General features: G+C 40.2%; 1 protein-coding gene across 6 annotated transcripts in view; it reads left to right on the plus strand.

Annotated features, from left to right (window-relative positions):
- Positions 1 to 26,659, plus strand: part of MSI2 (musashi RNA binding protein 2) — a 566,011-nt gene that overhangs the window by 410,126 nt on the left and 129,226 nt on the right. For all 6 annotated transcript variants that reach the window (XM_083174189.1, XM_083174194.1, XM_083174188.1 and 3 more), the window contains exon 10: positions 20,876 to 20,950. In XM_083174189.1, coding sequence (XP_083030315.1) covers positions 20,876 to 20,950 — 75 coding nt within the window. The remainder of the gene's footprint in view (positions 1 to 20,875; positions 20,951 to 26,659) is intronic.

Consider the following 26,659-nt stretch of genomic DNA (forward strand, 5'->3'; position numbering starts at 1 on the left):
TCGACATTCGGGTAAAAAAACAGTGAAAAACCCCATGTCGACCTTGCCCATGTCCACCTAATGCTTGTGTCCACCTACACCCATGTCCTTGCTGCCTGTCGACCTAGTTGCTGTAGACCGAAAGATCCCAACCCAATAGAGGACCTTATATAGTATTGGGATGTATTATGAATTGCATTTCTTTCATGAATAGAAGAGATTCTTTATCCTTTTATTTACCAGGTATCACTCATTCAGGAACAGATTAGAAAGATATGCCCTTGTAAATGTCATTTTTTTTGTCAGTTGTAAACGTTAGAATAGAATGTACTGTATGATTTAAATCTGTTTGGCTATAGTGTTACTGTCCATGGTCTGATCGGTATACTATTTAAGAAGTGTAAATCTGAAAATGACAGCAGCTACAGCATTACCAAGTTCACTGAACGTGTCATAACTATGAATAACTAATGACATGCATTGATGTACCTGTTCTTCTACAACTTTCTTCTCTGTCATAGGCTGTGACTTTCTGTTTAGAGGATAAAATGGAGGATAGGATGGTTCTATAACTCACAGGAAGTAGCATACCACTTTTTGGTGGCAGAAACCATATATATATATATATATATATATATATATATATATATATATATATATATAGTATAATATATATATATATTATATATATAATCGCTTTGAATAGTCTCAGTCCAATTTTTTGGACTTCAGCTTCCTCGAGTGAAGATTCCTGGGATATTCAGGAATAGAAGATGTCTGCAAACAAAAGATAAACAGAGGGGCGCTCCATAGTGCATAAAAACATTTTTTTATTCTTAAAAGCACACAGCAAAGACATCAAGCCAAAGTTTGCTCGTACCAAGAATTACATCCGTGTGGGCTGGATACCGCAGGGTTTAAACATATATTGTTGCCAGGCAGGTCCAACACAAGTCCGGGGGAACCGACAGGAACTCACAGCCCACGCTGCTCTCCCCTCACGGGGTACACAGCGAGCCGGGACCCTTCGCGGGAACAGACAGCTGGAGGACACCTGGACAGTGGGCAGCGAGCGTCACCGTAGCTACGCGCTAACGCGTTTCGTGGAACACTTCGTCAGACACCATATATATATATATATATATATATATATATAGCTTATGAAGAAGTAATTAAACTTCGAAAACGTTCAATCCAGGTTTGCCTGCTTTGTCTTATTGAACAGCCTCCGGGTGCCACTCATCTCTCTCACGTAATACCGCAGTATCATTCAGCTTGGCACCGGAGCAATTGATCGTGTGTTTGGACGTGCTGCCCTACCACCACTTTATATATATATATATATATATATGTATATATATATATAGATAGAGAGAGAGAGAGAGAGAGAGATATACTGTAGCACTCAATCTCCAATAGGACTCAAGACACTTAACAGAATTATCATAATACTGTACAGAAACAATTGCCCTAAGTTGGCAATTTTCAAATGTTTCATGTCTCTAGGAGGCCATACACAGGTCTAACTTGTCCAAAAGACTCAATCTCCTTTGACGCTCCCCGAGAGGGCTTCAAGCGATTTGGAACTTGTGTAATTTTATACATACGATTTATCAAATGCAATAAATCATATGTAAAAGGATTCCCGGGGAGCTTTGGTTGCGGCAGTCCGGCAGGAAATGTTAAAGCTTCCATACAAATCAATCAGCGGCCAGCTATTTATTTTGTGGGAGCTTTCAAATCTGTCTGCCTGTCAGCCGCCACTACCGCAGCAGAATTTGCAGAGTTGGGAGAGCACCTCTCCAGTCATGCGCTACCACGCTCTGCAGACTGTAAGTGTGTGGCATGACTGGCACACACCTAGTTACGGCCCTTATCTGATGTGATTACATTACGGGTGCTAAAAAGCACCTGCAATGTGCTGCTGATGGTCTGATAATGATTTATAGCTATTTCACACACCCCGGCTCCTGCCGGGCAGTGAATTCCCGCACGAGCAAAAAGCAGTGCCACACTGAGAAATTTACAATGGAGGGGATGGCCACAGCCCGACAGCCGTCCTTTCCAGTGGTGGGATCCGGCTGCAACCAGGCGGTCGGGCCATCCCGTATGAATGGACACAATAGTGTCCATTATTAACTACTGTGATCGGCACGGCTTTTGGCCATGCGGGGATTCGCCGCCCGGCAGGAGCTGGAGTGTGTGAAATAGCCCTAACACTTTGGTCTTAACCACATTTTTTGTCAACATATGTAAAGCAAAAGTTTGCTAAACCTGTTGCCGTGGCAGTTTAGTATTCTCAAAAAAGTATCTTGGGCATGGGGTCTAGTCTAGTGGGTTTCTGTTAATTTCGCTATCCTCTGACTCTCTAGGAACTTCAAATGGGGTCATACTGTACATCTTAGTGGTCCTTTAAGACTAGGGGGGAGATTCTCTAAAAATCTCCGCCGCCCATCGCATATTTAATTATCGCATATGCTGTAACATATGCAAGAATTAAGGCAAAGGACAGCTCTTGTGTTAAGAGCTGTCCTTTGCGGTGAGAGTCGCCGGGTCCCAGCAGGTCCCGGCGGCTCCCCCCTCCCTCACACACCCGGCGCTGCTGCTGCTGCGCCGGGCTCTCCTCCTCCCTGCACCCGGAAGAGGATCAGTGAAGGGAGGAGGTCACAGGTCCGGGCAGCACAGCTCTGTGCTGCCTGGACACAGGTGAGGGGGGAGGGGGCGATGCGGGTCGGCGGAGGGTTGTGCTAGAAGCCCATTGGCTTCTATGGGGCATCGCCAGATTTTTCTGGCGATGCCCCCCGCCGCGTTGACCCGGCGGGGGATGCATACAGCATCCCAAAATGCGGTAAAAACCCCGATAATGCATTTTTCGCTTAGAGAATCTCCCCCTAGATCAGACATCTAGGACTATGGTCAGTTGGCAGGTCAACTTTCTATCTAAAATACACTGGGGTTTGTTAGCTGAATAGTGTGGGGTGTATTTTCTTATTGTTGTGTCCCACCATTTTCGTTTGCTTTCCCTTCCTATTTCTGTGCGAAAAGGTGTCTTTATCAGTTTAAAGAGAACCGCTCCCCTGCCATTTTAAGGTTGGGAAGAGGAATAGAATCATGGTTCCAAAACATTAAATGAAAAAATGTTTACCAAGCCAAGTACTGTATAATTTAACCTCAAATGTACTGTACTTATGTGTCTAGCAGGAAAGATTAACAACCTGTTGCAGGTGCAAGAATGCACTTTCTTTTTTCTATATTAGTAATAAAGTCACATACGCAAACATAAACCTAAACCCTTACAGAGGCAGCTGCAGGCTTCCTTATGTCTATATGGAATGTGTCTAATAATTTTGACTTCTGCTTTTTCGGGTAAAGTACTTTTAAAGTGGTTTGATTACAATCAAATCCTAGTAAATGCTCTTTTTTTTAAATGATGATTTGATTTGCAGTAGTGATGTAACATCTTCTCACCCTGGATTTTCTCATAAACCCATTCCCTCAACAGATTTATTCCTCATTGAAGTTTCACATTATGCAAAAAAGAACCAACAGATTTCTAGAGACATTTCATTTATGCAAGCCTATAAAAAGCTGGTTGGCCTTGCTTTTCATATAAAGTATTGTATTGCTAATTAGGCGCACACTGTACCGTGTATCTGTTTCCCATTCATGTTGCACCTGCAATACTTTTTATAAGATGAAATAACCGATCATTTACAAAGGTTAGAGATGTCGGTATATATGGATAGCTGTGTCATAACCCCATAATCTATCTTATTTAAAAAAAAAACCAAGGCAATAATGGGTTAACACATCTCTTAGCCCCTACACCGTAGTAAGAATGGCATATTTGAAGGAGGTTATCCATGCAGAGCTGCGATTTCTACTTATTTTTAGTTTAGTGACAAGACATAATTATTGTGAGAATTGATCATTCCCTGGAAGTATTGAAGCAAACAAATTGTTCAGTGGCCGGCGCAGGATGAGCACAGCGCCTAATGGGAGCAGTGGATAGGTCATCCTGACCATAATTTGGCTTGATGAAGAATCCACATGGGCATGGTGTTAATGCGCTATTGATATTCAGCCAGCCAATTTCCCTGCACAGACCGGGGCTGTGACTCGTTAGTGCAGAGCCGGGCATCACAGAAGCAAATGATGAGGAAAATTGAAGTAATGTTGTATTATAAATTTATGATTTCATCTGCCATGACCTGAAAGATGTTCAGTGATTGGGCTTATGATTAGACTCGTCAGATACAGAAGCAACACATTTTATCTTGGTTAGCCTTGCAAGGTGGTGCCTGGATAGAGGCAGCAGGATGAAATGTGCTGTACTGTGACTGAGAGAGGACGCTGGCTTTACGAGGACATATAATGTATGAGCATAATGCAGCCTATGGACTTTATGCTTGAAACGTTTAGATTTTTGTAGGGAGCACATAGAGTACATACACGAATATTTTCTGCTTCGGTCTGGCTTTGCTGTTCAGTCATGTATGTGTTATATAGGGAACATTCTATCCAACTGATTGCAATATTGTTATGTGACCTGCTGAAAAAAATCTTAATGTTTTTAGTGTGTAAATAATAAAATAATTCCTCGTTAATAAAAGCAACTTAAATGGTAACGCATCATATGACAGGAATAGAGTTATGGTGGAATCCAGTCTGTTTCTTTTACACCTGTGTGCAGTTTGCTGAGTTTAGTGGCATGTCTGCTGGTACACGGGATACTCTCCTCTGCTTGTCACTATTAAGTAAACACAAACCATACTGTCCCGGTGCAATATCCAGTTTGCTGACCATGTTTGATGATGATGATGATGATGATGATGATGATGATGATGATGATGATGATCATGAGAGATGATAGGTTTATTATATCCGCTGACATTTACAGGTACAGGGGAAACGTCACAGTACTTTTCACATGCCCGCGGTCTTCAAAATTATGGAGGGGGTAATTCTGGTTAGCACGCTAAGCAGCGGTATTTCGCCACGTAGCGTGCCTTCTAACATCGCCTGCCATTCATCCGAATGCCCGTCCCCCTGCCGTCTCGCTAATGTCCCTATCGCACTCCGAATGGATGTTTTGCCTAAACATCCCTTCGCAGGTTAGTGTGCAGGCCGAAATCATTCAATGGTCAATGACCATCAAATGATTTTTACCTGGGCTGACTTAAATTTGCCACGTCCAGGTCCGAGAACTGAGCAGGCAGCTGCCCGCTTCGTAACGCCAGCTGCCCGACCCCAGAATGTAGGTGTCCATCTGCGTTTGCATGGGGATGCCCACCGTTTTTTTTGGGTACGTCCAGGAAATGCAGCCCCTTCCCCTCTCCATCCTGCCCCTCCCCCAGGTGCGAGCGCCTCTGAGACTATGTAAGTCTCCGAAGGCATCCGCGCTGAAGCCATGCATATATACGAATATTCGCATGTGCTGGACAGAAACATTGATCCCTGGTACGAACACGCCGGGGACGGAATAAACCAGAATCAGGCCCTATGTGTGTTGTCACTCCATAGTAGAAGTGTGGTGCAAGGAAGCCGCAAGTGTTTTACACTTACCTGGCACACTTCTTTTCTCGCTCAAAGCAGTCACTTGAGATACCTCTTGGTCTTGACTTATTTACAGGTTAACCATTTGAGTGCCAAAATTGCTGTGAATGTTCCTCAAAATATCCGCTAAAAATGCCAGCATCGCTCATAGCGACTGTTCTTTTAGTGCAAATAAATACAAGTGCAGCCAAGTAAATTTATTGACATTTAGTTAAGTATTGCACCCAAAAAAAAAAGTCGCTTTGAGCAATGCTGACATTTTTAGTTGATTTTTGGGCAACATTGGCATTTTTTTTTTTTTTTACCTTTTAAAATTTAAGACATGATCATCCGGGTCAGGACTTAAAACAAAACCGAAAGTGTTTTGCCAAATTGACCATGCATATGCCCTAATTCAGGAGGACTGGCCTTTCTACTTTGTATTTACTAAGGAGCCCTGCCTCCCCTTAGCTCCTCCTATATGCCTGTGCTAGCGTAGCGTCTTCTGCTACAGTAACTTCTACTGTAGAGCCTCTACAAATGATTATAGCTTGTTTTTCAGACAGGATGTAGTATGAAACGTCAATATTCACAATCTATGCCGACAGTCAAAATGTCGACATGGACACATTTTGACATGGTTAAAATGTCAAGATGTTTATAATGTTGAAATCAGAAAGCCACCATAGATTTTGCATATTTTAGCCTAACCATAAATAGAAATCAAAATATGCTTTCAACATGTTACATTTTTACATTTTAACCTTGTCAACATTTGTTAATGTTGACATCTTTCTTGATGACTTTCACGACCTGTCAACATTCTGACTGGATGCCTACTGACCAATTTCAAAATTGAATTGTTCCACTTGTGCAGAGTCTTGACCATATGCTTTTCCCACTTTCATCACTGTAAAACATGCAAACTCCCCTTCCAAAGTCCAAGTGTCAAAAATGAGTTGTGAACATTTGTTTTCCTGCCTTTTAAGATAAATGAAAACAAGATTAAAACAAAGAAAAGATGGGGAAAAATGCTCTTCTCTTAGCCTGATGTGTCTGATTAACACCAAAAGTATTGTACTCAGCAGATATTGTACACATAATAGCCAAAATCCAAAGCTCTGCAAGCTGTCTTTATGTAATATAAATAATTTTGATGTCCTCACCCAGTCAAAGTGACAATGATGCAAATGTCCAGAATACACTAGGTCAGCCTGCTCCCTTTATGGCTGAGACCCTAACTTTGAGTTTAATAGAAGAGTTAATATGTATATTTACTGCAAGCTCATAGCTACCAGTCGTACCCCATTTCCAGGGACAGTCCATAGTTTTCTAAAAAAAAATTGCATGTAAACTATATAAATGCTCCAGCTCTACAACAAACTGTTCTTAAAAACAATTTTAAAAATGTTGCAACTGTGCAGCAACCCTACCTAGTTTTTTTATTCTGTTTTTTTATTTAAGGTATTCATTTCCATGAGAACTGGGAAGTAGTCATCTGTGAAATACATTTTCATTTTTCATGGAGTGTCCTAGATCTTCTTTCAAGTTGCTGCGCTCTACCTGTAAAGTGCATTCACCATCTCCTCATAACCCATTCTACCATGAGCTCATGACTGTCTCCTGAAAATATACAAAAGACAATGATTGGTCAAATAATATAAGAATATTTTGCCTTTTGTTTCTATGACTGTTGAACAGAGCTGGCACAGATGGCATCTAGAGTAGGAAAGGGAAGTGCAGTAGTTGTGTAGGTAGAGTAAAATATGGCTAAAAACACAGATCTAATAAGTAGAATTAACACCATAGCCTATAAATATTTTTCTAAAGAATTATTCCGATTTTAAGGAATGTTTTTAGGTTTGTGCATTTGGTTAAATCGTGTGCTTATATTATTCTTTTTAACATGTTTTATTTAAATGATATTTTTGTGTTTTTTTATTTTTATGTGTAATTAATTTTCTGTAAATCTATGTACTGTGTGTTTATAATTGGTAGTGCATGTTTCTTTTGAGCATATGCTATTTTCTCCTTAGTACTTTGCTTGTTGGCGTACATGCACCAGTGAAAACAGTAACATATGTTGTTTCTGCTAGTGTAAAGAGACTTTCTTGACACCAATATGTCAAACAGAAAATTATTCATTAACTAAAACTGAGGGAATTTTTTTAATGATATATAAAGAGCATGAGACTTGTGCTAATACAGATTATATTTTAGCTAGAGATGTACAGGGAGGTATACTTTAGCACATGTTACATTTTGCCAAAATATATGCTTGGCATTTAGTAGTAAGTGATTTGGTGTTTCACACAGTACTGATATTCATACAAGTGCTTAATGTTCAGTTGCTGATAAGTTGCATAGCACATGCGCTCCACAAAATGTACCCAACATCCCAGAAATATCCTAGTAGTGATCGAGACGCACAGTCTGAAATGTTTTGGGCGTTCCTGGTCAGTGACTGGGAGATGTGTTGAGTTGCACTGTCTGAGCGTGTTTTAGTAGTGTTACGGCGTGTAGCTTAACTCAGCTGCTAAATCTCTTTTATTGGAGGCTATTTTCTGATATAGATTCTGTACCTAGCAAGAGGCTGGTGCGTTTCCATGGTTCAACCGATGGTAACGTCTAAATGTGCAATCGGAAGTGTTAAATCGAAATATTTGAAAGGTTAATGTTATGGTCCTTGCACATACAGAAACTTGTACACTTCTGGAAGGGCTTTCACTAGCATTAGTAACTACAGCTAAAAACACTAAAGAGCTACACTTAAGAGCCTCAAAGCATTTGCTACTTATCATTGGATGCATATGGTCAGTTAAGGACAATTTCATAATGTAGCCATATAACTGTATTATAGCTGTCACTGCATCTGTGGGTAATTAGTGCTGGTAAAAAAGCCACAGGTATGGTCATTGATTAATTTAGTTTAACTCAGGGATGGGGAACCTTCGGCCCTCCAGATGTTGTTAAACTACACATCCCAGAATGCCCTGCAACAGTTTTAGCATGGCCAAATAGCAAATCTGAACCAGGGCATGCTGGGATGTGTAGTTCAACAACAACTGGAGGGTCGAAGTTTCCCCATCCATGGTTTTAATGAAAACATTCATTAGTGACTATTATGGTACTAGAGTAGTTGGTAGCCCCCGATGCTCCAGTGACCAAGGGGTTGGTTGTGGTGAGGGTTTGAGGAGGACTTGGGGGTGTGTGTGTGTGTGGTCATTGAGGTTCAGTGAGAACAAGTGAGTTCTATGAGCTTGGTATTAGTACAGATGTGAGGTCTGAAGGTCCCCCATCTACTTGTGCGATTTGGGCCCTTTTCATCCGATTCCAAGGAATCAGATGAAAAGGGCCCAAATCGCATGTGTTTAACCTCTTAAATCTATCTCGGAGCTGCACATTGCTGCACCAAGGATCCATTAGACACTTCAGCCAGGACAAGGATTGCATAAGATACTCTGGGGCAGATGTATTAAGCCATAGCAAGAGATAAATGCAAGGGTGATAATGAGAGATAAACGTCCAGCCAATCAGCTCCTTACTGACTTTTTTCAAACACAGCCTGTAACATGGCATTTATCTCTTGTTAAGGCTTAATACATCTGCCCCATTGTATGCAAAAGGACCTCATGCTGCCCAGGAGCTGCTGGGTGAGATCGTTAGGTATTGCATGCGAGTTGGAGCATGTGATGCCTCACATAAATGAATGGGGGCCTCGAGTAGTGTTGTGGGAGATTGTACTGGTTTGGTTTGAGGGAATATGCTGGTACTGTATAGTGGTATTAGTAATGTGAAGGTCCAGGGATAATTTTTACACGGTTTCATTTTATTTTAGATTAAGGTTAGTGTGATCTTGGCGCTTACTGTATATCAAGTGGCCCAGCCCTGAGATAAGGGTAATAACATTATGCTCAAACATTAAATAGTCATTAAAGCAGCAATCTCACATACTGTAGTTGTTGTTTTTTTTTTTTTTTGGGGGGGGGGGGTTGGATTTGTTTTTAAAATTCAGTACCGCATGCGTACTTATTAGCTTTCCTCCTACAAGTCATTTGATTTTCTTTTCAAAATAATTACCTATTTGTCTAAATCATTCAGGAGGGCAAATATAAATATAGCTGTAACCGCTTTCAGCATGAAGCCGGGGAGGAGCAATGATTTAACATTAAAAAGCAAGCTGATAAATGCATTTTAACCCCTTCCTGACACAGCCAGTTTTTGCCTTCCTGACAGAGCCCTTTTTTTCAAATCTGACATGTATCACTTAAGTGGGGATAACTTTTTTTTGCTTTTACTTATCCCAGTGATTTTGAGATTGTTTTCTCGTGACACATTGTACTTCAAATTAGTGGTAAATTTGGGTCGATACAGTCTGTGTTTTTTTGTGAAAAATACCAAAATGTCGTAAAAAAATGGAAAATTTAGCAATTTGCAAAATGTTAAATTTTCTGCTTGTGAGACAAATAATCATACCACTCAAAATAGTTAATAACTAACATAGACCATATGTCTACTTTATGTTTCCATCATTATTTCAACTTCCTTTTAATTTTTTTGGACACTAGGAGGCTTAAAATATGAATAGCAAATTCTCAAATTTTCAAGAAAATTTCAAACACTGATTTTTTTAGGGACCAGTTCAGTTCTGATGTGACTTTGAGGGACTTGTATGTGGGACACCCCCATAAATGATGCCATTTCAAAAACTGCACCCTCACAGTATTCAAAACAGCATTTTGGAAGTTTGTTAACCCTTTAGGTGTTTCACAGGAATTAAAACAAAGTGTAGGTGAAATTTCAAAATTTCATTTTTTTTTTGCAGATTTGCAATTTTAATACATTTTTCTAAGGAACACAGTAGATTTTACTAGAGAAATGTGACTAAAAGTTTTCATAAATATCCTATATGTGGCCCTAGTGTGCACGTTGACCAAACCACAGGCTTCATAATAGAAGGAGCACCTACTTGATTTTGGAGCCTCCTTTTTATGAGATTATTTTTTAGGCACCATGTAGGTTTCTAGGCACCATAAGATGCTAAAATTTAGGAACCCCCCCCCCCCACAAGTGACCCCATTTTGCAAACTACACCCCTCAGGGAATTCATCTAGGGGTATAGTGTACATTTCAAACCCCCAGGGGTTTCACCAATTTTGATACAACTGGGCAGTGAAAATGAAAAATTACATTTTTTTACACAAAAATGCAGTTCTGGCTCAAAATTTTTCATTTTCAGAAGGAATGAAGGAGAAAAAGCACCCCAAAATCTGTGCCCCAATTTCTCCCGAGTACGGCAATGCCTCATGTGTGACCAAAAAGTGGCAGGACTCAGAAGGGAAGGAGTGATATTTGGATTTTGCAGCACAGATTCTGGTGGAATGTTGGTGGGTGCTATGTCGCATTAGCAAGACCCCCAAAGCACCAATACAGTGGAACCCCCCCACAAGTGACCCCATTTTGCAAACTACACCCCTCAGGGAATTCATCTAGGGGTATAGTGTACATTTCAAACCCCCAGGGGTTTCACCAATTTTGATACAACTGGGCAGTGAAAATGAAAAATTACATTTTTTTACACAAAAATGCAGTTCTGGCTCAAAATTTTTCATTTTCAGAAGGTATGAAGGAGAAAAAGCACCCCAAAATCTGTGCCCCAATTTCTCCCGAGTATGGCAATGCCTCATATGTGACCAAAAAATACCAGTTGGGTGCATGGCAGGACTCAGAAGGGAAGGAGTGATTTTTGGATTTTGCAGCTCAGATTCTGGTGGAATGAATGGTGGGTGCTATGTGGCATTAGCAAGACCCCCGAAGCACGGTGAAATGATGAACCTAATAATCCATAGATGTGTGGTATATTTTAAAACACTCCTTTATACATAGGCCGGGTTTGTCGGGCAAGTTTCACAGTGGAAAATAGTTTCCTTTCTTATTCCCTTTTTATAGCAAACTTTGCACCTTTTTTTGTGTCCTGCCCTTTCTTGCAGTGGAGGGGATTTCGTTAGGAAAATGCTGCCCTGGTACAATACGGGGGCCAGTACTAGAAGTACTGGGGCCCTCTGCCTGCTGGTTCCCAAATATTAGGCCCTTTATGACTTCCTCTTGAAAGTGCATAAATGTCCCCCTCTGGCTGGTAGAACGGAATAGCACGTAAGCGTTATACAGTACCATCTGGATGATATACACGGCCAGCTTCTTGTACCAGATTTTTGTTTTCCGCAGGGCACTGTACGGCTTCAGTACCTGATCTGAAAGATCCACTCCGCCCATGTACCTATTGTAATCTAGGATACAATTAGGTTTTGAGGTGTGGGTACTGGTACCTCGTACAGGGATGGAGGTGGTACTGTCTCCATGAATTGTTGTCAGTATAAGGACATCCCTCTTGTCCTTATATTTGACCAACAACATATTTTCGGTGCATATTCCCCTGCTTTCACCCCTTCTCATTACTTGGGCAATGTGCGTTTTTGGGAGGCCTCTTTGGTTCTTACGCACAGTACCGCAAGCTGCTGTACCTATTGAACCAAGGGCCTTAAACAGGGGGATGCTAGTGTAAAAGTTATCCACATAGAGGTGATAACCTTTATCCAGGAAGGGGTGCACTAAATCCCAGACAATTTTTCCACTAACACCTACGAGGGAGGGGGGGCATTCTGGCGGTTCAATTCTTGAATCCTTCCCTTCATATACCCTAAACCTGTGGGTGTACCCTGAGGTGCTTTCACACAGCTTATACATTTTTATGCCATACCTTGCCCTCTTACTGGGAAGGTACTGGCGGAATTTAACCCTTCCTTTAAAATGTATAAGGGACTCGTCAATACAAATAAATTTTTCAGGGATGTACATCTCTGCAAATTTGGCACTGAAATGATCAATGACCGGCCTGACTTTGAATAGCCGGTCAAAGGTGGGATCATCTCTGGGCACAGTGTATTATCGGTGTAATGTAAAAATTTAAGGATTATCTCAAAACGAGCCTGAGTCATGGCCATACGGTAAAATGGGGTGCTGTACAGAACATCTGTACTCCAATATTGCCTAATTTCTGGCTTTTTTACTATGCCCATATGTAACACCAGACCCCAAAACGTCATCATCTCTACTGCATCTACAGGGGTCCACCTAGCAAATGATGACGTGGGGTTTTGAGCAATAAACTGCTGGGCATATAAATTACTTTGGTCCACCATTACATTTATAAAATCATCAGAGAAAAATAATTTGAAAAAGTCAATTTCTCTGAGACCTGCTGAATCAAATTGGATTCCTGGGATGGCCTAAAACTCAGGAACCTGGGGCTCAAAATTGTCTGGTGGTGGGGTCCATACGGGATCAATCATTTGGGGGGGGTCTCAGCTGCTCTACGGGGGCGTCTTTGAGGGGTCCCTCATCAGCAGAGGAGGAAGAGGAGCTTAAGGCGAATCCTTCAAATTCCCCGCTTGCATCACTGGCTGTGTCAGAGTCAGAGGCAAGCATGGCATATGCCTCCTCCGCTGAATACATTCTTCTGGATGACTGGGATGACATTTGGGATGCCATTTTTATTTTTGTGTTTCTGTAAGTGTAATGTTTCAACACGTGTATAGTGTAGGGGGGGTACAAACTTTATTTCAACACGGGGGGTATGTAGTGTGTAGTGTTTATGTAGTGCAGAAAAAAAAAATACTTTATACAGGAATTTGATCCCAATAAAAAAAAAGAAAAATTGAAGGGGTTAAAAAAAAAAAAAAAAAAGGTCCTGCGCCAAAAATTGAGCACAGATGTTGGTCAGTAACGTCCGTCACTGAACAGCGCTCAAAGGCAACAGGACACCCACAAAAACAACGTGGGTGTAAAAACAAAAAAAAACAATTTAAAAAAAACTGCAGAAAAAAAATATCAACCTGTGCCAAAAATGCTGTTCAGTGATTGTACGTCACTGATCAGCGGCCACAGGACACCCACAAAAGCAACGTGGGTGTAAAAACAATTTAAAAAAAATTTCCACAGCACTCTCCAAAAAAAAAAAAAATATTTAAAAAAACTGCAGAAAAAAAATGATATCAACCCTGTGCCAAAAATGCTGTTCAGTGATTGTACGTCACTGATCAGCGCTCAGCGGCCACAGGACACCCACACAAGCAACGTGGGTGTAAAAACAAAACCCCACTGCACTCTCCAAAAAAAAAAAACTGCAGATCAGTGATGCAGTGATGCACCACTGATTAGCAGTGAGGGGCAGCAGACACACAACCTGACAGGGTATATATATATAAAAAAAAACCCTGGACCCCCAAAAAGTTGCTGATTAATTAATTTAAACTGACCAGCACAAAAGGGGGGGCAGCAGTCAGTTGCACACGCAGCACAACCTTTGGTGCAACTGACAGGTATATATATAAAAAAAAAAAACCCTGGACCCCCAAAAAGTTGCTGATCAGTTAATTAATCAGCACAAAAGGGGGGGCAGCAGGGGGGGGGCAGCAGTCAGTTGCACAGGCAGCACATCCTTTGCTGCAACTGACAGGTATATATATAAAAAAAAAACCTCTGCACCCCCAAAAAGTTGCTGATCACCTCAGATATAGTGATCAGCACAAAAGGGGGTGCAGCAGACACAAAATATAGCACTCTCTATCACTCTCTATCACTCTCTGTCACTATCTGTCCCTATCTCTCACGATCTGTGACTCTATGACACTGCAGCAGCAGCACACACACAGAAGTCACAAGATCCAGGAAGTATCCAGCTGCTGGCAGCACGCTACCAGCGGTGATCAGCGGTGATCAGGTAAGTTTCAGGCAAGGATCAGGTATGTATCACGACAGATTGGCACGGTGACCGCTCTGCACGCAATTCCAGACCGGAATGGCGTCTGCAGTGCAGTCACCGTTAGTTTAAATCACGCGCCTTGGCTGTGATTGGTCCGTGGCTCCCACGGACCAATCACAGCCTTGGGGGCAGGTGGGGTGAGGTGTCGTCGTCACCGATGACCCCCTCATGCCCCCTGACGCCCGGCGGTGATTGACACCTGTGTTACCGAGCGTCTGATTCGCCGGTAACACAGGAAAACGCTGTGAATGGCTGTTCACACTGAACAGCCAATCACAGCGATCGCAGACGGGGGGGCGGCATCGCAGCCCCCACTGGGCATGCAGGGACATGTCTGCTGTCAGGGACAGCAGACATCGTCCCTCTGTCCCCGCGTCTATAGACGCGGGGACAGTTTAAAGTCATGACGTATATATACGTCATGTGTCGGGAAGTACATCCCGGCCATGACGTATATATACGTCAAATGTCGGGAAGGGGTTAAAGTCTCTCTACTCATATAGTCTTTCTGCGAATGTTACCAAAGTCATCATAGAATTTTGTTGATTTTACATAGTGTTGTCAATCTGTAATAACAGTCTAAACAAACAAAGGAGAAAGATCTATTTCACAGCTGCTGCTTATAGAAAAAGTATATACTCCTTACTTTTCTTTATTTCTTTTGGCTGACATATACCAACCAATGGAAATAAATAGAGAAAACTAATACAAGACAAATACAAGGCTATACTTGAAGATAAACCCAAAATGATTTGCACGAACATCAAGAATGAACGAATAATGAGTTCTATACCAACAAGAGATGGAAAATTGGATGAATAGTGACAACCCAGGATTTTAAATTGTAACAGATGCACAGCATACACAACCTTCAGAAATTCCTAAAAAACCTTATCCAGTTTATTTTTTATACCACTAAGTTTCATATATTTGTTTTCAATACCACTTAGCAAGTTTCATATTAAGAAGCAACTAATTTGCCATTTATCTCCTTATCACAAGGGAGTCTTTTAACTCCTAATGTGTCCATGTGGCCTACAGTATGTAGGCTACATACTGTGGCCTACAGTATGTAGGCCATACAATAGGTTCAGTTGAAGGATTATGGATAATATGAGTAAAAGTGAGAAATTATTAACTCACAATAGTGTTCCAGAACACTAGGATCGTTTACAATCATGGCCCAAGTCTCCTATGATTTCAAGTTATTAAGAGTAGCTTGACATTGATATTAAAGGCCCCCATCCACTAGTGCAAGGTATCATATGCGGTACCTCGCATGCGATACCCTGCGATCTTACCCAACAGCTGCTAGGAGGCAGGATCGCATAAGATACATTGTATGTGCTCTATTTGCATACAATGTATCTCATACAATCCTAGCAGGGACTATAGACTGTAACAAATATCCATGGAAGCCTGTAGGAGTTGCGGCTGCGATGTGAGGCGCACGGGAATGCACCTCACATCGCAATCGCAGATCAATGCCATGCAATGTCACTTTTTATGCAATCCATTGCAGCAATGTGTCGCATTGCATTAAAAATGTTTATTCATTACAAGTTATTTGTATAGCACACACATATTCTGCAGCGCTTCACGGCGAATATATGAGCATTCACATTAGTTCCTGCCCCAGTGGAACTTCTATATTCCTTACCACATGTACAGAACATGCATACACATTAATTTTAGGGTTCATTTTGTTGGGAGCCAATTGACCTATCAATATATATTTGGATTGTGGGAGGAAGCCGGAGTATTTGGAGGAAACTCCCACACAAGCACGGTGAGAATATACAAACTCTGCAGAGTTAGAGCCATAAAGGGAATTTTGGCAAACATTCTAGGAAATGCCCAACCACAGCCAAACTTGAAAGATAGCAGGGCTTGACATGTACTGAGGAGGGGAACCTCTCAATATAACATCAGGTATTGTAATCCATGTCTTAGATGAGTATTATTCAGACCCCAAGTGCTAGCGCCAACCAAATACCATACCTTCCAACATGACTCTTTCCAGGAGGGGCACAATGCTCTGTCCCTGGACTTCCCTCATAATGTATTATTGCCATCACCTGTTTGAACAGTTTAATTGATAAGAGAGGTTTTTCAGCACAGGTGATGGCAATCATTGTTTAAGAGGGAAATCCAGGAATATGGCACTCTGTCCCTCCTGTAGATTTTCATGTTGGGAGGTATAAAATACACATCACAACTGATAAGTACCTTACAAGAGCTGGAACATATTCTACTTGGATACTAATGACACTGCAAAGAATAAGGGTATATGTATATGTGTGTGTGTATATATATATATATATATATATATATTGTATATATAATCTAAGCATTTAATATAGACACTCATTTATTCCTCTATGTACCAACATAGCCATACTAAAATTTTAAATCTGCAAATACTCCATAGGAATCAATTTAGAATTTATTAGGTTTCAGCGAAGGACATATTCTATGAACAAACAATTCAAATAAAAACATTTTACAGGTTCACTTATAAATCAAGTCACTATTGTATCATGAACTAAATACAGTTTCTTCATACTCATACAATTGCTTGGTCCTATACACATTCTCGCTGACAAAGCATGGCAGCATTGGCCAAGTAAAACATGCTGGTAAGCCATCCCACAGTAACCTGGAAATTATACAGACCTCCAGACAATAAATCAATAGACGTAATCCGCCCCACCAGCAAGAGTGCTGACAGCGATGCATGGCGAACAGCTAACAACCCCACCACTATATCACACTATACCTACTAAAACACAGCTACCTTGTTAGAGTGTACTACAGATGGCTGAAATTATATAAACCAATAGCAAACAGCAGCAGCATAACTGAATAACCAAATTCCACTTCCAATAAAAATATGGTCCACACTGCTATTTCCTAGAATCTTGAATGACCCCCTCAGACTAGCTTCCTTCCACCGGGTTATGCAATTCGTCATACATCCCCTGGACTTCATGAAACCATCTTGGCCACGCAGCTGCTAATGAAGAGTTAAGTACTGCGTCTCTCTTTTTTTTTTTTTTTTTTTTATAAATAGAAATCACAACTGAGCTTTGGAGTGTGGGAGATGGCCAATTTAAAAAAAAAGTTAATATCATTTAACCTCAAGACCTTTCTTTTTTTTACAGCAAAGCTCGCAACACATCACCTTCAGTTACTTACAATAATACAGGACTTTTTGGTCTGATTCTCCTATGCCCAGGACTTCAGTGTTATCATTCCATTTGTTATTTCAAAAAGTGTATCGCGTTTCACAATCTAGCACTGATATGTTAACTATGGTACTTTGGGCTCCAGGGATAAAGCAGTACTAGTACCTTTATCTCAAACTGTCAATAGCTGTAATGCAAAGTACATGTATTCTAAGCTCTCCAAATGTCACCGCAAACCTGTGTTGTGCTTAGCTTGAGCACTTGGCATTTACTCTTCCAACTTAAAGGTGTGGACATTTATCTGGCTCAGGGTGCCAAAGTGCATTTAATTACTGTGCGTGAAAAGTCAGCCATTTCTTTGGATTCAATACAAGGAAATTAACCCTTTTTATAGTTTGCTTCTAGTATTTGAGCAAGGCTGTCTCTGACTTGGCCTAATCCTCAGACATACTGTAGATTGATTGCTGAGGAGGATAACTATACTAGCAATATTTTGTTACCTTTTTGGCAAATAGCTGGAAATCTTTTTTTTTTCCTCTGGGGCAGGGGTTCCCAATCTTTTTCTAATCATGGCACCCTAGAGTATCAGAATTTTTCCAAGGCACCCCTAGGCCCCAAAAAATATGTATCAAATTAAGTATATTGGGTTTATATGTGCTTGTTAGGTTCAGTTATGTGGTAAAAAGGCAGGATTTGGTTCTGATTGTACACATTTTATGATTGGCAGCCACCAGCACTGGTTTAGTCCAGAAATAATTGATCATAAATCATTTTAATTGGTCCTGGACGACCAACCCGAGGCACCCCTGCAAGTGTCCCGAGGCACCCCAGGGAGCCTAAGCGCACAGTTTGGGAACCACTGCTCTGGGGAATTGTCTTTCTGCTTCACTTACTGAAATAGTGGGCATTTAGTTCTTACATGAATCTTAGATGATGTTGACACAGCTCTTACGTGTCTGTTTTCTCAGTGTTGACATTTGTGGACCACGTAAGACCTCCAGAGTCATGTGATCACGTGCTTCAGTGTTGACACTGATTCTAGTGTGCTGATTAAAATGAGTCAGGGCAACGACGTCTCCTATTGTGTTGAGCAAATTATATGTAAACTGATAGTTGAAAATAGTAAAAATGTATATGCCATAGTTTAAAAATAGTATCTATAAACAAGAAACACCTGTCTCCTCAGAATTGTTGTTTTGAGGGAAAACCAAATAAACAGTACTGTACTGTATGTACATGAATATTCACTCTGTAGAAACGAAAGAAAAACAATCCAATAAACCTTTTTTAGTTTACAAGAAATTACAGTTCTTTGATCTCTGAGCTGCTTCTGATGAAATTACTCCTTGAAATTACTCCCTGAAAGCTTCTATATTCCTTTTGCAACAAGGCTTAAGAGAACAGGTGTAACTTGAAGTGACAAGCCCGGAGTTTTGGCAGAGCCCGAGCTGTCTCATTTATTACTTTTTGTACTAGGTTTAAAAACAATGTACCCCATGATAAATGATATTCATGTTATAAATCAGTGATGATATCTATTGCCATACAAAGGTCAGGGAACTCCAAGGTAATTGCTAATATATGGGATGATTGAGAGTAAAGGGGCCTACACAAGTGGTGATTTTGCAGAGCGATCTGAGCAATGCTAGATCGCTCAGCACACAGTGATGTCTGCTGAGTGATCTGTCAGGGCCATTTTCCCAGTGAGAACATTGGCGATCTGACTAGATTTATCATGCATGCATGATCTACATTGCCCGGTGATAGCAATGCGCCACCCTATCACTATGGCCCTTACACACGGAGAGATGTAGGGTCATTTTGTAAGCGAGCTAGTCAAATTAAGTCAGAACGCTTAGACAGTGACACAAAGGGGGTATTTAATCCCACCAGTAACAGTCCGAATTGTCGAGCATTTGCATTTGTTTTTCCCATTTTGCTAACTGAAAATTTAGCTAGACAAGTCGAGTTCTCCCCTGCTCGACAAGTCGAGTTCTCCTCTAGAGAGGAAAGTGGCAATTGTCAGAGATAGGCTTCATTTTTATAGTCAATTATATAAAAGTAGATATCTTGTTAAAAATGCAAATTCTCCTATAAAAACCATTTCCAAATCAGCAGACTGCACAATGCTGGTATCTCCCTGAAGTCTCCGTACAGGAATGAGAGCTCTGAGGTAAATTGCAATGCATTGCATTGTAGAAGTAAACTAAAGAATGGCAACAAACCAACATTGTATCCTGAGTAATTCTGCCCCAGCATGGATACAAGGGACCTAAACATATGTGTTTGATCAAACCAGAAGTAGACATAAATAGACATGTATACAGAAGACTTTTAATGGGCAAAATGCGGAACAGTGAACATGAAAGGTGAGCAAAAAAAAGATAATACTTCTTATATGCCAAATGGAATAATTTAAACAAATGCATAATCATACAAGCTGAAAACTGATGCTGACAATGGAATAATGGAATAAAGCATACCATATAAACATGCAGCAAATGTAAAGTTAATCAAAAGAGGAATATTTAGCAAAATATCACAAAGACAGAAGTCAAGATAAGCACTACAAACATTAGTACAATCCTGCATATACATTTAACACAATTTATGAACATGCAACAAGAGAAACTCCCTTGTCACGACAGAAAGAATTGTCGTATTAAATTTGAGGGAAGAGTGATTTGAAACAGTCGAGGTCAGCTGTACTCTTTGACATTGAATAGGCTGCAGGAATTATCTCGACAGATTTTACCCAAAATAACTCGACAAGTCGAGTTATGTTCAACTTGACAGTCGAGCAAACTGAAAACCAAATCAGGCGAGCTCTGCTCGACAAGTCGAGAAAACTAGACAATGATTAGGCGACCTCATAAATAACCAACCTCTCGTCGAGAAAACAACAAAGCTCAACAAAAATAACGAGCTCGACAGACATTGAATACCCCCCAAAATCTCTACGTATAGAGGGCAGAGTTTATTATAATGCATAAATATACTTTTAAATGTTGAAATGATAGCATCATAAGTCACTATTTTGTACATATATTATCTGTATCTTAAGCGGTGTGGTTGGGAGTGTTATGTTGACAAGATCATTGCCTTGAAAGCAACATGTTTACAGGGATACTACCGACAACGCAGTTCTTTGATTAGCATTTTACCAGGATAGACTTCATGGTACGGGATTATGGTGTTGACCATGATTCTGACTTTACCATTTACATGATTCTGACTTTACCATTTACATGATTCTGACTTTGCCATTTACATAATTCTGACTTTGCCATTTACATAATTCTGACTTTGCCATTTACATGATTCTGACTTTACAATTTGTTATGTGTTATAGGTTACCCAAATTTTGTTGCAACATATGGCAGAGGATATCCTGGATTCGCCCCAAGCTACAGCTACCAATTTCCAGGTATGTTCTCTATTTTGCTAGTTTGTAATGTGCAGATTGGTGTGCAACACACAAAGTATTGAGTGTAGTTTGTGCGCATGTGTATTTGCATATACAGGTTGATTATCCCTTCAGGATCAAAATAATTTTGGATAAAGGATCCCGTATTTTTGAATATTTTTATATTTGAATGAGGTATGTTGCATATATGTTGTTTAAACACATTAAAAACATGAAACACACACACATATTTTATTTGTGCATGAAACAAGGTTTTAAAAAAATGAAACAAAGTTTGTGTACAATCTCAGAAACTGAATTTGAATGCCAGGCAATCATGTCCTTGCACATATTTAGTGCCAGTTATATGTTCTATATGTAGCCAGTAAAATAAAAAATAAAAGTACGTTTTGAAGACTATGGTTTTCGGAATAATTTGGATAAAGGATATTTGAATAAGGGCTACTCAACCTGTGTGTGTGTGTGTGTGTGTGTGTATGTGTGTATGTATGTATGTGTGTGTGTGTGTATATATGTGTGTATATATATATATATATATATATATCTGTGTCAGATAAAAAGTTTGTGATGTAACTCGTTATGAGGTCACCACCCCATTCATCTGTTGGTTAACAATATCAGCAAGTTTTTAGTTGTTGCCCTTGTAAACTGAAATATGTAAATATGTGCAGTAGTTGTAGCTGTTTTACATTTTCTTTTGCAATGTGTGCAAACAATATTCCTATTCAGCCATTTGAGTTTGTATATGAATACTATGTTTTGACAATGGCAAATGTAAATAGTTATTATAGAAGTCAAATAGAGTGCTCAGTATGACTGGGTAGTGCCTGACACAGTGGTACAGCTGTCAGACTGTAATGCAGGTGTCCTAAGGCTAGCTCAGGGAGGTCAGAAATCTCCCATGGAGCAACAGAGCAAGAGCTCTAGGACCCTTTCTCACCATTATGTCACTTTTTTAGATTTATTTTTATTCATTTTAATGTGTGATTCCATAATGTACATTATTTTTATTTTTTTTTAAATAAATACTAGCTCTAGTGTTAACATATAGAGAGGAAATAATTCCTTAATTATTTAACACAATCTGTAACTATTGTATTGAGCTCTCCAGCAAATTGCACATCTTAGACTAGTGTTGCAGTAAAGTGCATCTAGCAAGCAGTTTTGAAAATGTAATATAAATAATACAGCTTGACTGAAAGCCATTTTACAGTGTAATAGTTGTTCTACCATTTTTGAGAACTAACAGTTACAAAGTGTGCTTTACTCCTATTTTAAATGCTGCAGGCATTACTTAAATTTGTGTACAAAGTGACCCTGAGCTCATGTGACCATTCAGAGTTAATACTTAAAAATTGATGATGTCACATGTGTGTCAGGAGTCCAGTGAGCTTTTTCCATCCGGTAGGTGGGATGATCACTCTCTTGTTCTCGCTAATAAATTTTCACAGCGGCATAGGGGAAAGATTACTTCACATTCTAGAATGTAAAAAGGTAAATATAGACCGTACACTGTAAATGTAACCTCTTTAGTTAAGTGTTGCCCATTTAGAATTAGGTTTAATGTGTGATTGGATGTAATTCGTAGCTGCCAGGTACTCATTAAAAGAGATTTATTGCAAAAATATTTGGGTTCGTTCTGTTAAATTTGTAGCCTTTCTGCCACCTAACCTATCTTTTATAGCGTGATTATTTGTGTAATAATAATATGAATAGTTTATGCCATTATTTATGAGAGACTATGGCATTCATAGAGCTATTCACTAACATTCATGGAAAACATCTTCTTGCATTTTAGACTATATCATTTATACTATAAAAGTGTGTGGCTTATTCAGGGGTGTAGCCAGCACTATGTGGGCTCCATCCATATGTGGGTTAGGTTTTTTACAGTGGACCTGGAAACATTCTTATAGTGGGCCTACAGATATGTCTTTTTTATCTTTGTAGTTGCGCAATCCTAAGGGATCATGGGTGTAAATGCCATGAACTCTCCTGCTGGTGGGCCCCCTTTTCAAGGCATACATGCCGCAGTGCGCTGCTAAGATATAAAAGGACACATCTGTATGTAGACTTTCTAGTCCTTGAGATTGGCATGTGGCCTTGTTGTAAGGGGAGTGATCTAACATTAAATCCTTTAGTTACAGGCCACTCTGTTTTTGTGACATTGGGTGCATGCCAGAATCTTTGAGGGCTGCTTGGGCATGTCACCAGAGGGATCTCTCAACAATGAATGCATGCTGCCCTCATGTTTACATTACCTATTTAGTGCTTGCTCTACTATGCAAAGCAGTGGGTATGGGTATGGGTGGGTCTACCAACCTCCCCCAAACCCCCACTCTGTATGTCACTGCAGTTGGTGGGACAAAGTGTCCTTAATGTGCCACTTTGCAGGGTCCCCTGAGTTCACATGTCATATTGTAGTGTCATTGTCCCCCAAGTTCACATTATGCCACATTACAATGCCTCCCGTTTATAATATGACACATTACAGCACATTCAGTTCATAATGTCACATTACTGTGCTCACCATTTCATATAATGCCATATTTCAGTGGTCTCCTAGTTCAATGGCATACTCTATATACATCCCCTCTACCAATACAACATCCACAATACACACCACTCTTGTGGTTCTATCCCTCAGCATAATATTATGACATCATGCCCACAGGGGCAGAGCGCAGTGTTGGCACTGCCAGGGGATTCTCATGAAGAGCACTTCTGCAAAGTGGGCAAGAAAGCAGGGTCCCCTACCTCCTTGATTCTCCCACCCACAATTATGGGGAAGGGACCAAGGCACAGTTAGAGGGAGAGGGATAGAGGTACCTGTATGCACATCAGCCACCATGTCACAATTATATCTTCAGTGCAATGTGCACTATAATCCGGCCAGGGGGGTCTGGTGACAGGACTATTTGATTAATTCTGCTGGTGGCTGGGCTCTGTCTGCTCTGGTGCCTACAGTCACAGCAATCCCCCCCGATGGTGGCCCTGAGTGTATTCATTGTAGATTTAGAATATTAATATTAAAATCGAATTGCAAATGAACAGTTATTAACACTCCCTTTGGTAAACAATACTGTAGCTGCAAAACTCCCCTCCTATAACTTAGTATGTAGCAGTGAAACTATATACATCTTAACATGTCTGCTTGGTTTACAGCCATCTTTTTGAATGAAACAGGTAGGGTGGCCTTAGTAGAGCTAGTGCCTTGCAAGTTGGATATATAGCTCTCCTATTAAAGCAACCATAACCTTCACACTTATCTGCTCTGTTCTCCAGCTCAGTCTGTTGCAAGACTGATGCTGTTAATCTGAGTTTTACGGCTGCTTCACTAATCACATCATTTTTACCTGCACTAACTCTATAACCCGTCCTTGTACAGAAGTTCTCTAATAATTAGTGTCTTTCACGTTCTTACATTTCCTGTTCCTATAACACTTTAGTGGATCTATTCCCATATGAGACATTTTTCGAACTACTCAACTTTAACAAATTTGTCAGTTTCTTAAAATTAGGTAGCTGCAGTAATTTATTTAAACGCGAAACGTCGAAATGTAGAAGCCCTGTGATAATCTGACAGACTATCACTACATTCAAGCTAAAGTAATGTTTTTATCAGACAGCTGCAGATAATTTAACATGTATAAAGTAGCATTATATGCATAAAAACCTAAATGTGTATTTCTGTTGAACTGCAGTTGCATCACTAGATCATCCCACTGATTAATAAGTCAATCAATCAATTGATATAGTGAATTCCTGCAAAGTAAGTCTAAATAAACTGCCAATGACAGTTTATTCCCTTGTACTGTCCCTCTTACATAATTTATTGTAACGAAGTGAAAGCCAAATATTGAGCATAAATAATCACCTGATTTAATGTATTTTGTTTAGAATATAATGTAAAATACCAGATATCCATGCTTTAATTTAATTTCCTTTCTGGTTGCACAGAAACACCCCTCCTCTTGGCAAGTGCCTTAAAATGTGACAACAATAGCACTGGTATATAATATGATCAACAGAGCTGCCACCACATCAGTGTAAGGGACAGAGCAGAGCTGCTGCACATGCCCTGTGGGAGCAGCTTCTTCTACCAAGTTTGCTGTGTGTGTGAGTGTGGATCTGAGCCTTCAAACGTCGCAATAGACCAGAGAGTAGCTGCCAGGAGGAAGAGACCGGAGCCTTAAGATGAGGTGATAGAATGTGAGCTTAGAAAGTGCAGTACTAGTTATTTTTTGTCTGTGTATTTCTTTATTATATGTTTAACCTTTTCCTGACCACTTATCTTATTTAAATGTTTGAAACAGCCTATACTATAGACCAGTGGTAGCCAACTCCAGTCTTTGAGAGCTACCAACAGTTCACATTTTCCAGTCAACCTAGCTTCTGTAAAGGTGTATTCATTACTCACTGACACATTATAAATGAGCCACAGGTGGAGCTAATTACTTTACTTGTGATTCTGTGAGGAGATCTGGAAAACATTAACTGTTGGTAGCTCTAAAGGACTGGAGTTGGCTACCCCAGCTATAGACCATCCTGTATTAAATCGGTGTTAAATATTAATACTGTATTCCATACAGTATCCAGTGTATAAAAAGACTAATTTTCAGGGCTGTTACCACTCCCCCAGAATCCCCTTGCTTACGACATTGTGCAGTACAGATGGAGTGAATCTCATTTTTGCCACCAGTGTGGCAGCGCAGAGGTTTTGGTGACTCTTTTCTTCATGGGTTCTGATGCTTGCAGATACCATATGAAAGAGGAGACTATTGCCTTTCAGAGCAGACTAAGTAGTAGTTTATATGAAATCAGTATGGGAATCGGCAAGATAGGTAGGGTCCCCTCCAATTGTCAACCTAGCACATTACTGCTGAGTACCGCAAATAGGAAATACTGTATGAAGAGGCTAAACACAGTGCTTTGGCATTCAGGAACTTAGGGAGGAGCTTTTATACCTCCCCATTATATTTATAGTGATATCACTTATAGCTTTAGCCATTACAGTACAATGCAGTAAAAGCTGTTTGTGCCCGTGCAGACACACTAGCGTCTGTACCCGTGCAGATGCACAGAAAGCTTTATAGGGAGGCAGGATTTTTTGTGTGTTAAATATACAGTAACTGACCTACTAAAAAATGCTTAACACACCCAGCGCTGCATGGGCAGTTGCATTGTTATGATGGAAGAACCAGTTCTAAATTGGCCCAAAAAAGCTGCAATTTGTATCAAGTCCTTGGATAAAAGTCGATTTACTTTTTCATCTCGTCAATCTTGTTCTTGAAGTAGGAAGCAAGTGGCTGGTGGATTGGTTGAGATATGGTTGATCGGTGATTTAAATAGTCATTTGGGGTTGAGCAAAGATAATAATTTGGAAATATGTTTAGCAGTGTCCAGGGCATTACGATAGGAGTGGTAGTCTTCTATGTAGGGAAGTCCATTGGACTACTAGATTTGCTCCATTCACATGTTAATTTAGAGTGCTACAGTTGGCATCTAAGAGCCTGTGGTGTGTTATAGGTATCACTGGCTATTTTAAGAGTCTGGTAGAGGTGTGATACCGCATTTAAGGAGTAGTTGCCCTTCTGTTGAGTAGGGGAGTCAGTCTATTGGAGAGGTCAAGATAGGAGGTTAGAGTAGTTTAGAGGAATAAGTAGCATATTTAGATTTTTTGGAGAAGTTAGAAGATAGGAAGTAAGG

Source organism: Crinia signifera, chromosome 2, assembly GCF_055691185.1.
Source record: "Crinia signifera chromosome 2, ASM5569118v1, whole genome shotgun sequence".
NCBI classification, from domain to species: domain Eukaryota; kingdom Metazoa; phylum Chordata; class Amphibia; order Anura; family Myobatrachidae; genus Crinia; species Crinia signifera.